Consider the following 11,956-nt stretch of genomic DNA (forward strand, 5'->3'; position numbering starts at 1 on the left):
AAAAAAAGATAATAATGCCTTCCGAAGAAATTAAAAAAGCTAGTCATAGCAGAAAATTACCATTTGCCATTTTTGATTCAGATGTTTTCAACGTCAATTCAAACCAACTATTTAATGGACTTGGTCAGATAAACTCAATAAAATAAGAGACTGAAAAAATATATAAAAACATTGTTTGATTTTTCGACGGGAAAAACAAAACTCTCCAAATAAGTTTTATTTTCTGATGGAAAAAATAAAACTTCTCAAGTAATTCTTATTTTATGACGGAAAAAAATCTTTTTAACTGTTTCAACCAGACTTTTATTCTTCTGTTAAAAAATAACTGTTATTTGTGCAGCTAAGATCGTTTTTTTAAATCACCATATATTCTGAAAGAGCACTTTAATACGAGTATATTGGTATATAATAGTATAGGTCTACGTTGATTCCAACATATAGAATAACAGTTATTTGCAGTCCCTGGTACATATACAAAAATCGTAAAGCACGTTCTGAAATGCATCAAAGAAATATATGAAAAATGACAGATGTGGTGTATGAGCCAGTGTTTAAATTTTAGTTTATTTTTATTTAAACATTTTAAGTCTTTTTTCTACGCATCAACTGATTCGCATCAGCATCGCAGACTAATCATCAGGGACAGTGATACATTTTTAAACAGCCTCGTAGAGTATGTAATATTCGTAGTTACTGATCTTTATAAATTATTTATAAATATTATATTATATGATGCAGCATATTTCTTGTTAATAATTTCACTTTATTCTCTTAAATGTATTCTAAACAATAATTCCCAAAACGTTTGTTTATAAACAAAAAACAAGTAATTTTATTGTTAAAACAGTAAAAAAATTGGAAATACACATTTATATACATATTTTTAGAGAATGTAAGTTTTTAATTTGGAACGAATATTTATAGAAAAACACGCTTATTGCCTTTATTATTGTATACCAAAAAAAAAAAAACTACAACAAAAATTAAAACATCGAGCAAATCAATCAATTAATGATCGATTGACTGGCGGGTATAACTAAGAAAAAGTCTGTCTATTCATTCAACAAATAGAACTTAAACTAGAAAGATCATTCACTCTTTAAGTAAAATAATAAAATGAATTATCAATTAATTTTTAAAATATTTTTATTAATAACAAATATACTAATAATAAAAGGAGGTAAGTTAAATATGATTCATTCATTCACGTTGAATTTATAAATAGTATTTAATTTATTATGAAATTATGCAATTATTCTAGACCGTCACAAACATAATCGTTTTAATTATAATGAATACTACTCTCAATTGTATCCCATGACATATGATTATTTGGGAAATTGTTATGTTGAAGCTGCTCATCATAAAGGACATTGTATACGTTACCAGGAATGTGAAAGTGCTGTAAAGGCTTGGGAGAAGCATCAACAATTTCCGTTTACCTGTTATTATTACAACAGTTATGATCATTTTATTTGCTGCCCAGAGGCTTTTATAAAACCAAAACGAAAATCTACAACACCCTACGAACGGTCACTTAATTACCATAATAATCCGTTTTTAGTAAATAGATTTTCAAATCAATTAACTGCGCAAGAACAAAGAATAAGTGAAAAGGAATGTGCTTTGATGTATAATAATCCAACGTATCATAAATTGGATGCTCATTATCACCATCGTTCGAAAAGAAATTCAAATGCTACGGATTCTGAAGTTGAAGATCAAGCTTCTTTAGAACCTGTTTCTGAAGAAACCATACAAAAGGTTAAAATAAGCAAAACTCAAGCGGTGGGTGGTGTACCAACAAATCCGGAAGAGTTTCCATATATGGTAAGAGAAAATTATAATAAACTTTCTATTTTTTTATGTCGAACTTTTCAAAATTTAAAATAAAATAATAATAAATTTGTAAGATATTGAATAATATGCATTCAATGTAATCATTCAGAAAAGACATTTAAGAATCCATAAAAACCAATTCAAAAACTTTGAGAATTCATTCTCGGAATTAAGTGATTGGAATTGAAATAAGTGATTGAATTAAAATATAACTAAATTTAGTATTCTTTTTATTTTTTATATAGTGTGCTCTTGGCTGGCGTAAATTTTCTTCCAAACGCGCAGAAAATTCTTACAATTGTGGTTGTGTTTTAATAGCTAGCAAATATGTTTTGACTGTTGCCCACTGTGCCACCTTAGGGGGGTAAGTTTTGAAAATAAGTTATTTAGTTTTCTTGTAATCTATATATATATATATATATATATATATATATATATATATATATATATATATATATATATATATATATATATATATATATATTATATATATATATATATATATATATATATATATGTATATATATTATATATATATATATATATATATATATATATATATATATTTATTTATATATATATTATAATATATATATTTTATATATATATATATATATATATATATATATATATATATATATATATTTATATATATATATATATATATATATATATATATAAAAAAAGTAGCGTTACTGACTGACTGATTCATCATCGCACAGCCCAAACGAACATAGAATCATGAAATAATATATATATATATATATATATATATAATATATTATATATATATATATATATATATATATATATAATATATATATATATATATATATATATATTATATATATATATATATATATATATATATTAATATATATATATATATATATATATTTATATATATATATATATATATATATAATATATATATATATATATATACTGACTGACTGACTGATTCATCATCGCACAGCCCAAACGGCTGAACATAGAATCATGAAATTTTGACAGTAGATGTGTTTTTGGTTATGTAGATCCACTAAGGAGGGATTTTTGAAAATTTGCACATTTATGGGTAAAAAGGGTGGAAAAACGGGTAAAATAGGTTTTCTTAAATATCTTACATAATATTAGTGATACAAGAAAAATTTTAAATGCACCTGTATCTACTCTTAAAATGAGCAGATGGGTACTTTTTTGAAATTCGTACTTTTAAGGGGTAAAAATTTGTAACAAAGGTGACTTTGGTACCTTTTTCAGTCCTTTATAACTTTTAAACTAATTAACATAATCAAATTTTTCTAAATATTTTGGATACTTCTCTCAAAATTATGAGACACCTGTTTCGTACTTTTTTAAAATTCAGTCCTTTTTGGGTGTAAAAGGGACAAAACTGTATTTATGGTACTTTTTTTTAGCACATTAAGAAAACTTTTTCGGTTTATTAAATTATTCATATTAAATTACGGACTAACCCTGTAATATTTATTGTAATAAAATTTTTGCTATTTCACTGGGTAAAAAAGTACCAAAAAGGGGAAAAACGGGAAATTTAATTTTATTCAAACTCATTGAGCCAACTTTTATAAAATTTCAAAAAGTAGTTTATTTACTCACACAGAATAAGCTTTTGGTATATTATTTTGGAATTCGAGTACTAAGGCCTATATAGGACCAAATTCGAGTAAATTGTTTGGTACCTTTTTTAAAGCACACTTTTTCTGGAATAAATGAATGCAGATTTGAATCGTTAGAGTTTTATCTGTGATATATATGTAGATTTAAATACGGAACATTTTGTAAACTTAATTCTCGAAAAAGTACTCTATTTATTAGTACTTTCCACTTAGGTAAACTTTATTCCACTTTTGGTACTTTTTCTTCCTTCAAATGATACTCTATGTATGTTCTTTAATATGAACTGAAAACACATGATTATTAAACATACACGGTCCTCATTGAATAAGATCCTTTAAGAGACAACTTTTTAGTACTTTTTATCTCATAAATTGTAGTTTTTTAATTTTCTAAAATATTCAACCTAGGAACATTAATTTTAACATACATGGTATTGACTGAATAATATTCTGGAAGTGGGAATTATTTGGTACTTTTTTATTATTCAAATTTATTCTTTATAATGGTTAACCGGAGCACACGGTCCTTATTAAATGAGAATTTTTTAAAAGAGATCTTTGTACTTTTTCGTTTTTCCGATGGTACTTTTTGATATTTTTACAATATTGAACATAGTTAGGGTAGCGAAGCACCCAGGGTATGCTAGTATTTGATAAAACATCAACATTGTTATATTAAGCGTTTGGTTATAACACAAAGTATACAGAGATGTCACTTTTGACATTTGAAAAAGTCTAAAATCAGCTTTTGTTTGATATTGAAATTGTTTGGTGAGAAGAGGTATATAATACAGCTAAAAAAATCATTGAATTCGTTTTGTGCGAAAGAGAGGAAAATAGCTTTTTGCTCGTGACGTCTCTGTATACCCTGTGGTTATAATTTGAAATTTAGTTTTAATCGGTCCATCGGTATAGCACATGTTAATTGACTTAACCGTTAATCTTTCTTAAATTTAGCAAGAATGCATTCATAAATCATATTGTAAAGTATTATCAAAACTTAAAATTTGATAGAACATATATACATATTTCTGTCGAATTTTCTGTTATACTTGATCAATTATATATATAAGATTTCTATTGATATTATATTGACATATGTATATAAAATGTTGTGGTGATTCCGATATTTTTCTAGAAGTTCTTAAGGATAAATCCATTTCTAGCAATATGTATCCTTGCATGGATGCTGCAGGATATTTTGAACAGAATTCATCCGTGGGCTTAAAATTAACGTGTGACAAAGCCCACGACGAGGCAAACGGGCAGACATACATATGTAGTCAAATCAACTCAGAAATTTTATAATATTTCTAGTTATACTCATGTAGTGTATCATATCTGACTTTATTTATTTTAAATGTATTTATTTTAAGCGAAACCCCATCAATAGTACGTTTAGGTGGTGTGGATTTAGATGAACCTGAGGCGGAAATGATCAAAATTCAACGCATTATTCAACATCCAGATTATAAACCTCCAATGGCTTATAATGATATTGCTATAGTGGAATTAAAAAAAAGCTCAAGGTGAGTCTATATAAAAAATCCAAGTAGTTTTCGCAGGAAACTGCTAAGTATTTGTTTTGCAAACTTTAGCTGAAGTTTTCATTATTGCTCTAATTTGCTTTAGATATACACCTGCTTGTTTGTGGAGCAATGTGGGTTTGCCTCAAGAGACTTTAACTGCTATGGGTTATGGTCATACTAAATTTGGTAAGATATTAAATTAAGAAACAAAATTATTCGGAAAAATTATTATGTAAGTCTGTAATTTTAGCTGGTACCATTTCGAATACTCTTCTCAAAGTTTATCTTAAAGTATTAACAAATCAAGATTGTAATGTTTATTATACCAAAAATGATAAACTAAATATGGGCATAAGTCTGGGACAAATATGTGCTGGAGATCCTCAAGGCAAAATGGATACATGTCAGGTAAATAATATACAACTATGAATTTTGATGAATTAATTAATAATTTTAACATTTTATTGCTTTTACAGGGCGATTCTGGTGGTCCTTTAGTAATGAAGGAATCTAAATATAATTCTATAGTACCCTATGTAGTGGGTTTAACGTCATTTGGAGAGGGTTGTGCTTCAAACGTACCAAGCGTTTATACTAGAATATCGCATTTTATTGATTGGATAGAGGAAAATGTTTGGAAATGAAAATATAAAGGAGCTACATAAAAACTTGCATATTAATATTACTACTGCTATAATTTTTTAAAAAATGGATGTAATTTATTTAAGATATTTAAAATTTCGTAAACACTTTAAGATATAAGATATTTAAATAACAATTTTAATAAGATACTAAAACCCAAAATTTGAATTTACTAATTTGACGTAATCAGCTAAATGTTCTACATATTTGAGTCAATTTTAATTGGTATCTTTACACCATCTTAAAAAAAAAATAAAATACATATATTTTTTTAAATCACAGTAAAATTTATTAAAAATCCTTTTTTTCATATTTTATTGGTCATTCCTAGCTTAAATCTTTAAAAACACACAAAAAATTATATTTTACATTTACTCTATATAAAATATTTTTACTTCATATAATCATTCAACCCCTGAATACAATTTTCTCAATCCAGTCTAAATAAGAATAAATTTTCGTATAAACACCCGGTGCATTGGGTGCAGCGCAAAATTTACCAAACGATGTTATGCCAATAATAAATTTAACACAATTAAATTCCGGCAATTCTGCATGTAATGGTCCGCCCGAATCTCCCTGACATGTATCTTTTCCACCCTCCAAGTGGCCAGCGCAAAATTGCCCCTCGATTATACCACGTGGCAAACGTCTTTCTTTGCGATAGATTTCCTTGCATGTCTTCTGATCGATAATGTTTAAATCAACTTTTTGCAATTCATCCGATTTGGGACCCAAGAATTCAGTACGACCCCAACCGGTAGCAATTGCGGTAGACATTTCCAGATCGGGTAATTGCCAAAGGCAAGCTGGTTGTATGTGTTGTGAAAAACGTACACGTCTTGTAAGTTTTAGTAGTGCTATATCATGATAGTAAGAAGAGGATCGATATTTGGGATGAAGTATTATTATTAGGATTTTTATATCCTGTTGGTCTTCGGTAGTACGATTTAGATTTTGTGTACCCAAACGTACCATATCGGGGGGTTTGCTGGAAAAAATATTTCAAAATGAATTAGTAACTCTCTATATCTCAGGGAAAAATAATTATTTATATTATTATAAAATGCTCAAATAGCTCTATACATAGATAGAAGAAGATACCATTCGAACTGAATAATAATAAATATTAGAATTATCTGTGGAACTGATCATAAGTTTCCAAATGTTATATAAATTTACATACCCTCCTGATGTAGCACAATGAGCTGCCGTTAACACAAATAAATCACTGATTAGAGTACCGCCACAGCCCCATTTTAATTCTTTATCGCTTTGAGTCCAACCCAAAGCGGCCTAAAATGAATTTTTTAAATAAACGAATATCAATTTTTTTAACAAAACATATAAAATACCATATGAGGATATTCTTCTCTTTGGGTAATTTCCCCACCAACTATTAAGGGTATACTTGCTACGCATATTTTACCCGACAAATGCCGAGGTAAACCTAGTTTAATGCCCCTTACAGCTTCATGATATTCTTGACATTCTTTTAATAATAAGAATCAAATTAAAAAGTAATATAACATTTCAATTTTTCTACTCACTCTGTGCACTAATTCTCTGATCATCAATATGTTTATCGGCCAGGGGACAACATATCACTGGTATATTTTTACGATAGGTACAAATATCGATTTTAGTACCATGTACCCGATATTCACGTATAACATGCAGACACTGATAGGCCAATATACAATAACCACTACGTCCATCAAAACTGCGTCGACAGAAGGCACCCTCTTCCTTGCGTTGTGGTCCATTAAACTTATTAAAGTTATTGGTATGTAGAGGATTTCCTATACTACTTTTGGATGAAAATTGTATCTTTTTACCCTGAGGATTAACAAAAGGATTTGGTTTTAACATTGGTGCTGGATTTAAAGGAGCTACATTTGCCGTTGCATCGTCCAAATCACTGGATAATTTATTTGGAAATACTGCCGGCACTAAGGGAGGCTTAAAAAATAATACCGGTTTCATACTGGTGGGCATTAAAGGTTTCATAGTTGTTGTTGTGGTAGTCGTGGTGGTGGTGGTAGTAGTTGTACTTGTTGACGGTGGTGTTGGTGGAATAATTAAAGTAGGTTTTATTACCGGCACAGCCACCGGTGTTATATAATAGGCTGCCGGTTGTGGTAGCGGTGGCTGTACTGGTGCTGCATTGGCAATTTCCATATCTGGTGGCCATTCGTTTTGCATTGTATATCTGGTGGTCTGATAATAATGATACACTTGTGGCGCATCTAAAGCTAATAATAATATAATATATTAATCAATTTATATGGTTCCTTTTTAAGGGACTAACAACTTACCGGGCATTGGTCTAACTAACAAATTATACACTATGAAAAATATATTTAACTTAACAAATATCATTTGGTCTTTATTATTCTTATAAAATAAAAATGTACGAATAATAGTCAATCAAATTTTCTTTTTATTATTATTTTTTGTGTTTTGTTTGTTTTTTCAGTTGATGGACATGTTTATGCATGTCAATTTTTTTGGAATTTTGTTAGTTTCTTTCAGCTCTTACAGTAATAAATGTAAACAAATAATCGGTAATCTTGAGTTTAACTGTTATACACTAATGCCATTTTAATTTCAATTACTAAAGAAATTTTCTTATGGAATTAGATTCGGCAATATTAATTAAGGTTGGCAGATCGTTTTTTATTAAAGTATCCCGTATATTTTTGATTCTGAAATTTAGAAAAGAAATAAAATTTGTTTTTAATGAATAATTAATTAATTCATTAATTAATTAATTTAAAAGTTAATATAAAACTTTAATTACAAAAATATATATATTAATTTAAAAAATTCTACTTTTTTTCAAAACTTGGATTTTTTAACAAAAATTTTAGCAAAAATAATAAATTTTGTTATAAACAATAAATCCTTTTTCAAAAGTAAAATTTTTTATAAAAAGCTTAAAAATTTTACTTAATTTTTTTTTTTAATTCCATACTAACCTGTTACAAGTAAGTGCATCCAGAAAACCTTTCGCCAAACTATTCACCAAATGGTAATTTAAAATATAATTATGCACTAAATAGCCGCAGTTTATGCAAAATATTATTTGAGACATAGGAGCACTCTTTAAAATCCACAAAACTAAATTAGTTTGTTTACCAGTCTTTTTATCACTTTTAATACTGGTACAAAACTGTTGCCACAACTGTTGCATTGATAGAACCAAGGAGAAATATAACAAATTAACACGTTGAGAGCACACATACGAAAAGCCGCCTAGGAAAGCTGACAGCAAATGTTGCAGATCGGGAGTTAAATGACCGTAATATTTACGCAACAAGCAGGCAGATAACTGAGTTAAAAATTTATATTAAAACTATTATATATGTATTTGTTAACATTTTTCATAAACTTACCCGATAAATACCAACATATGATATAAAAAATCCCGTCATATTAGGTCTAAAAGTCTTAAATTTTTCTATAACTTTCTGTGTAAAACCCTGAGTTCCTTGCGGTATTTTACCTCTTATTAACATGGCTAACAAATCTAAAGGTATACCATAAACTAAATATGATTTTATCCCATCCAATAAAAATTTCACACATGTTGTATTATTATGCACACATTTTGTTTGACATTTCACATTGTATACTAATTCAACACTTTCGGCTTTGCCGTTGATCATGACGTCCTTGTTAGCGTCATTTTTTGCTGCTTCTAATTTTTCATACGGTTGAATAAACCAATAATCTTTGTATATATTTTTTCGTTTATAATGCAAAATAATTGCACTATTTAACATAAATAATATTGTCTGCATCATTTGTGAATGCAAAATTAAATGAGTGAATTTGTTTTCATTTTGCCGTAAAAGACCTTCCAGTATCTAAGAGGTAGAGGAGAAACAAGTTCAAGAGTTTAGATTTTGATTTGTTAATTAAATAAATACATATTTAGTACTGATTACATTTTAATGTCTTACAGTTTGTGATGTTGCAGTTGTAAATAATTTCATTACTCGCGACGGAAAAAACCAACAGAACTGCAGACCAAGTACGGTAGGTAAAAATAGAGTAGTATAGGTACGAAAGTTTCCAAGATAATTTCTAGAGAAAAATAAATATTATTTTGAAGTAATTAAATTTTATTTACATTTTAAAGAATATCATCACTAAACAATTAATGGAGTACAAGATTCATTAAAGTAAACTCAAAACTACTCTCCTGTAAATATGATTGCAGTTCATGATCCATTAATGTAATCCCTTAATACTTCCTAATTTTAGCAAGGGAATAGTTTATTAGTTTGATGTAATACATAAATGGATTACGTGCTCCTCATGTAGGACATCACAATGTAGAATGAAGTAGAACTTCCAGTCGACTAAATAATAATCTATACAGTATATGTATAGTGATATAAGTCTCTAATATAAAGTAGTCAATAGACTTGTCAATAGCATAGTTCTATTCCATATACATATTAGTCTATAGAGTAATATATTTCCATAATTTTAGCATGGAAGTAGTTTTGGAATTACTCCCATGTAATGCACGGATGTATTACATGGTCCTCATTGAGACATCACAATGCATTTTTTTCATATATATGTGGATTTGGACTATTCCTAGTCCTTTGAGCAGTGCTCCTTACATGCGTATGTATAGTAGTCCCAATTAATGCAGTGGATCCCCAAATTTCAAAAACACGGGAACACGAAATAAATTTATGGAAAAACGAAATTAACATACAAATTTATTTAATAAATGAATCATTTCCCAGCAAAAGAAAATTGATATCACACTTTACAAACTACATCTTAATCACATCTAAAAATGCGATTAAATACTTTTCACATTTATAAACTAAATAATTCCTTACAAATGAAAACCCAGTTAAAAGTAAGAAAAGAGATGTAGAAAAATCATTACAAATAACATTGAAGTACATGAAGTTTTGGTGAAAAACCAGTGAAATTTTCATGAGAATGTCATTAAGAGAATGTGTTTTTTTTTACATCCAAATATCAGATTTTTATTGTTTCTTAAACTAAGATTAGATGTAGTTCAGAGTTGCAAAAAATGAACAACATCCCTCCAATGACACGCTAATGTAAAATTCATAGGTTTTTTATCCAAATTTAAAGCACTTCGAGTTACTAATTCTAATGAAAATACTACATCTTTTTCTACACTTTTTTGCTGGGTTATAAATGAATCACATGAAGATAATGTCAGTAGCATAATACATAATGTCCACCTTTTAAACATATTTTACAATTTGATTCACTTTCAATTTTTGGCATTGCAGCAATATGTCCAATATGCTCTTCTAGAAATTACAGAAAAATCTTTTTTTGTTATAATTATGTTAGTTCTTTTAGGGAAATAGTTTAAAAGAATATTCACAAATATTTAATAAATTTTAATGCGTTTCTTTTCGTTTCTTTAATTTAATATGACTAATCTAAAATGTATCTAGGTCTTCTAACCAGACATTCTAAAATTATGCTTTTACGCCGAATTAGAATACTTTCTAGTATTTTAAATTAATTTGTAAAAATTTTAATTATGTATGATTGCTAACCTTAGACAACAAATCATTAGAAACACACTTGAGGTAGCCATTGAAGCCGAACATACAGTTTGCAAATAATATTTTAGGGTATTCACAAATAATTCTCGGTTCATCGTTTTATATTTCATCACTAAAGGAGTCTGAAATGAGGAAATCACACATTTATATTTTCACAGTAGTTTAAAACAATGTTCTAACGTTGGACTCACTATCAATAAGGGAGAAAAATATTTCAAACCGGATAAACCATGATGCAAGAGATTATCTAGAAAATTTCGAATACAACCTACTCCCGGATGTAATATAGACTGTGAGCAGTGATAACATTTTAAAGGACTGGTAAACACTTTGCTAGGAGCCACCATTTTAATTATTTGTTTTAACGTTTACGCACGTCTAGTGTTTGAAAAGTTCATTGATAATTTACTCGACCGAATGTTAAACTTAAACTAAACAAGCTTTACACTTTAGTTATTGTATCTGTGTCGTTTTGTCTTTTGAATAGATTTTAAAAAAAAATGTTTTTTTAAATTTTGAATTTTTAATTATATTTATTCAATTTCCATACAATGAGTACATTGCTAGTGAGTAAATATCGTATAGCTAAAGCTAAGTATAAACTTAAGGTACTCGCACTAATGTCCAGAATGTGTCAATATTTGAATGAAACGTGTGTGTAGCTACGGTAAAGCTTATGTTTGTCTAAGCTCCGCTAAACTCTGACGATCATACTATGGAACAC

The 11,956-nt window shown here is 28.1% G+C and overlaps 3 protein-coding genes across 3 annotated transcripts; 1 reads left to right on the forward strand and 2 right to left on the reverse strand.

The window, feature by feature from the left end:
* Nucleotides 1-1,039: 1,039 nt before the first annotated feature.
* On the forward strand, nucleotides 1,040-5,936 carry LOC111679078 (serine protease snake). The gene is made up of 7 exons (XM_023440571.2): nucleotides 1,040-1,180; nucleotides 1,262-1,830; nucleotides 2,085-2,203; nucleotides 4,856-5,008; nucleotides 5,112-5,194; nucleotides 5,259-5,416; nucleotides 5,485-5,936. The coding sequence occupies exons 1-7, from the start codon at nucleotides 1,117-1,119 to the stop codon at nucleotides 5,650-5,652; spliced, it is 1,314 nt and encodes a 437-aa protein (XP_023296339.2). The 5' UTR covers nucleotides 1,040-1,116; the 3' UTR covers nucleotides 5,653-5,936.
* On the reverse strand, nucleotides 5,916-8,106 carry LOC111679076 (serine protease snake). Its single transcript, XM_023440569.2, has 5 exons — nucleotides 7,969-8,106; nucleotides 7,201-7,905; nucleotides 7,006-7,142; nucleotides 6,837-6,946; nucleotides 5,916-6,641 (listed from the first exon to the last, which is right to left on the reverse strand). Exons 1-5 carry the CDS (start codon nucleotides 8,030-8,032, stop codon nucleotides 6,059-6,061), a joined length of 1,599 nt encoding a protein of 532 aa, XP_023296337.2. The 5' UTR covers nucleotides 8,033-8,106; the 3' UTR covers nucleotides 5,916-6,058.
* Nucleotides 8,107-8,217: 111 nt separating this feature from the next.
* LOC111679077 lies at nucleotides 8,218-11,951 on the reverse strand. The gene is made up of 6 exons (XM_023440570.2): nucleotides 11,424-11,951; nucleotides 11,224-11,354; nucleotides 9,619-9,742; nucleotides 9,049-9,522; nucleotides 8,632-8,984; nucleotides 8,218-8,358 (listed from the first exon to the last, which is right to left on the reverse strand). Exons 1-6 carry the CDS (start codon nucleotides 11,577-11,579, stop codon nucleotides 8,268-8,270), a joined length of 1,329 nt encoding a protein of 442 aa, XP_023296338.2. The 5' UTR covers nucleotides 11,580-11,951; the 3' UTR covers nucleotides 8,218-8,267.
* Between the last annotated feature and the right edge of the window lie 5 nt (nucleotides 11,952-11,956).

The sequence above is a fragment of the Lucilia cuprina genome, chromosome 4, assembly GCF_022045245.1.
Source record: "Lucilia cuprina isolate Lc7/37 chromosome 4, ASM2204524v1, whole genome shotgun sequence".
NCBI classification, from domain to species: domain Eukaryota; kingdom Metazoa; phylum Arthropoda; class Insecta; order Diptera; family Calliphoridae; genus Lucilia; species Lucilia cuprina.

Bases quoted from the DNA above. Each gene is read 5' to 3' on its own strand.
- LOC111679078 (XM_023440571.2), top strand. From the start codon at position 1,117: ATGAATTATCAATTAATTTTTAAAATATTTTTATTAATAACAAATATA. The intron at 1,831-2,084 runs GTAAGAGAAAAT...TTTTTTATATAG, and splicing joins CGGAAGAGTTTCCATATATG to TGTGCTCTTGGCTGGCGTAA. The intron at 5,195-5,258 runs GTAAGATATTAA...CTGTAATTTTAG, and splicing joins TTATGGTCATACTAAATTTG to CTGGTACCATTTCGAATACT.
- LOC111679077 (XM_023440570.2), bottom strand. From the start codon at position 11,579: ATGGTGGCTCCTAGCAAAGTGTTTACCAGTCCTTTAAAATGTTATCAC. The intron at 8,985-9,048 runs GTAAGTTTATGA...TTTTTAACTCAG, and splicing joins CATATGTTGGTATTTATCGG to TTATCTGCCTGCTTGTTGCG. The intron at 8,359-8,631 runs GTTAGTATGGAA...TCTAAATTTCAG, and splicing joins GATGCACTTACTTGTAACAG to AATCAAAAATATACGGGATA.
- LOC111679076 (XM_023440569.2), bottom strand. From the start codon at position 8,032: ATGATATTTGTTAAGTTAAATATATTTTTCATAGTGTATAATTTGTTA. The intron at 7,906-7,968 runs GTAAGTTGTTAG...TATTATTATTAG, and splicing joins GTTAGTTAGACCAATGCCCG to CTTTAGATGCGCCACAAGTG. The intron at 6,947-7,005 runs GTATTTTATATG...AATTCATTTTAG, and splicing joins GAGAAGAATATCCTCATATG to GCCGCTTTGGGTTGGACTCA.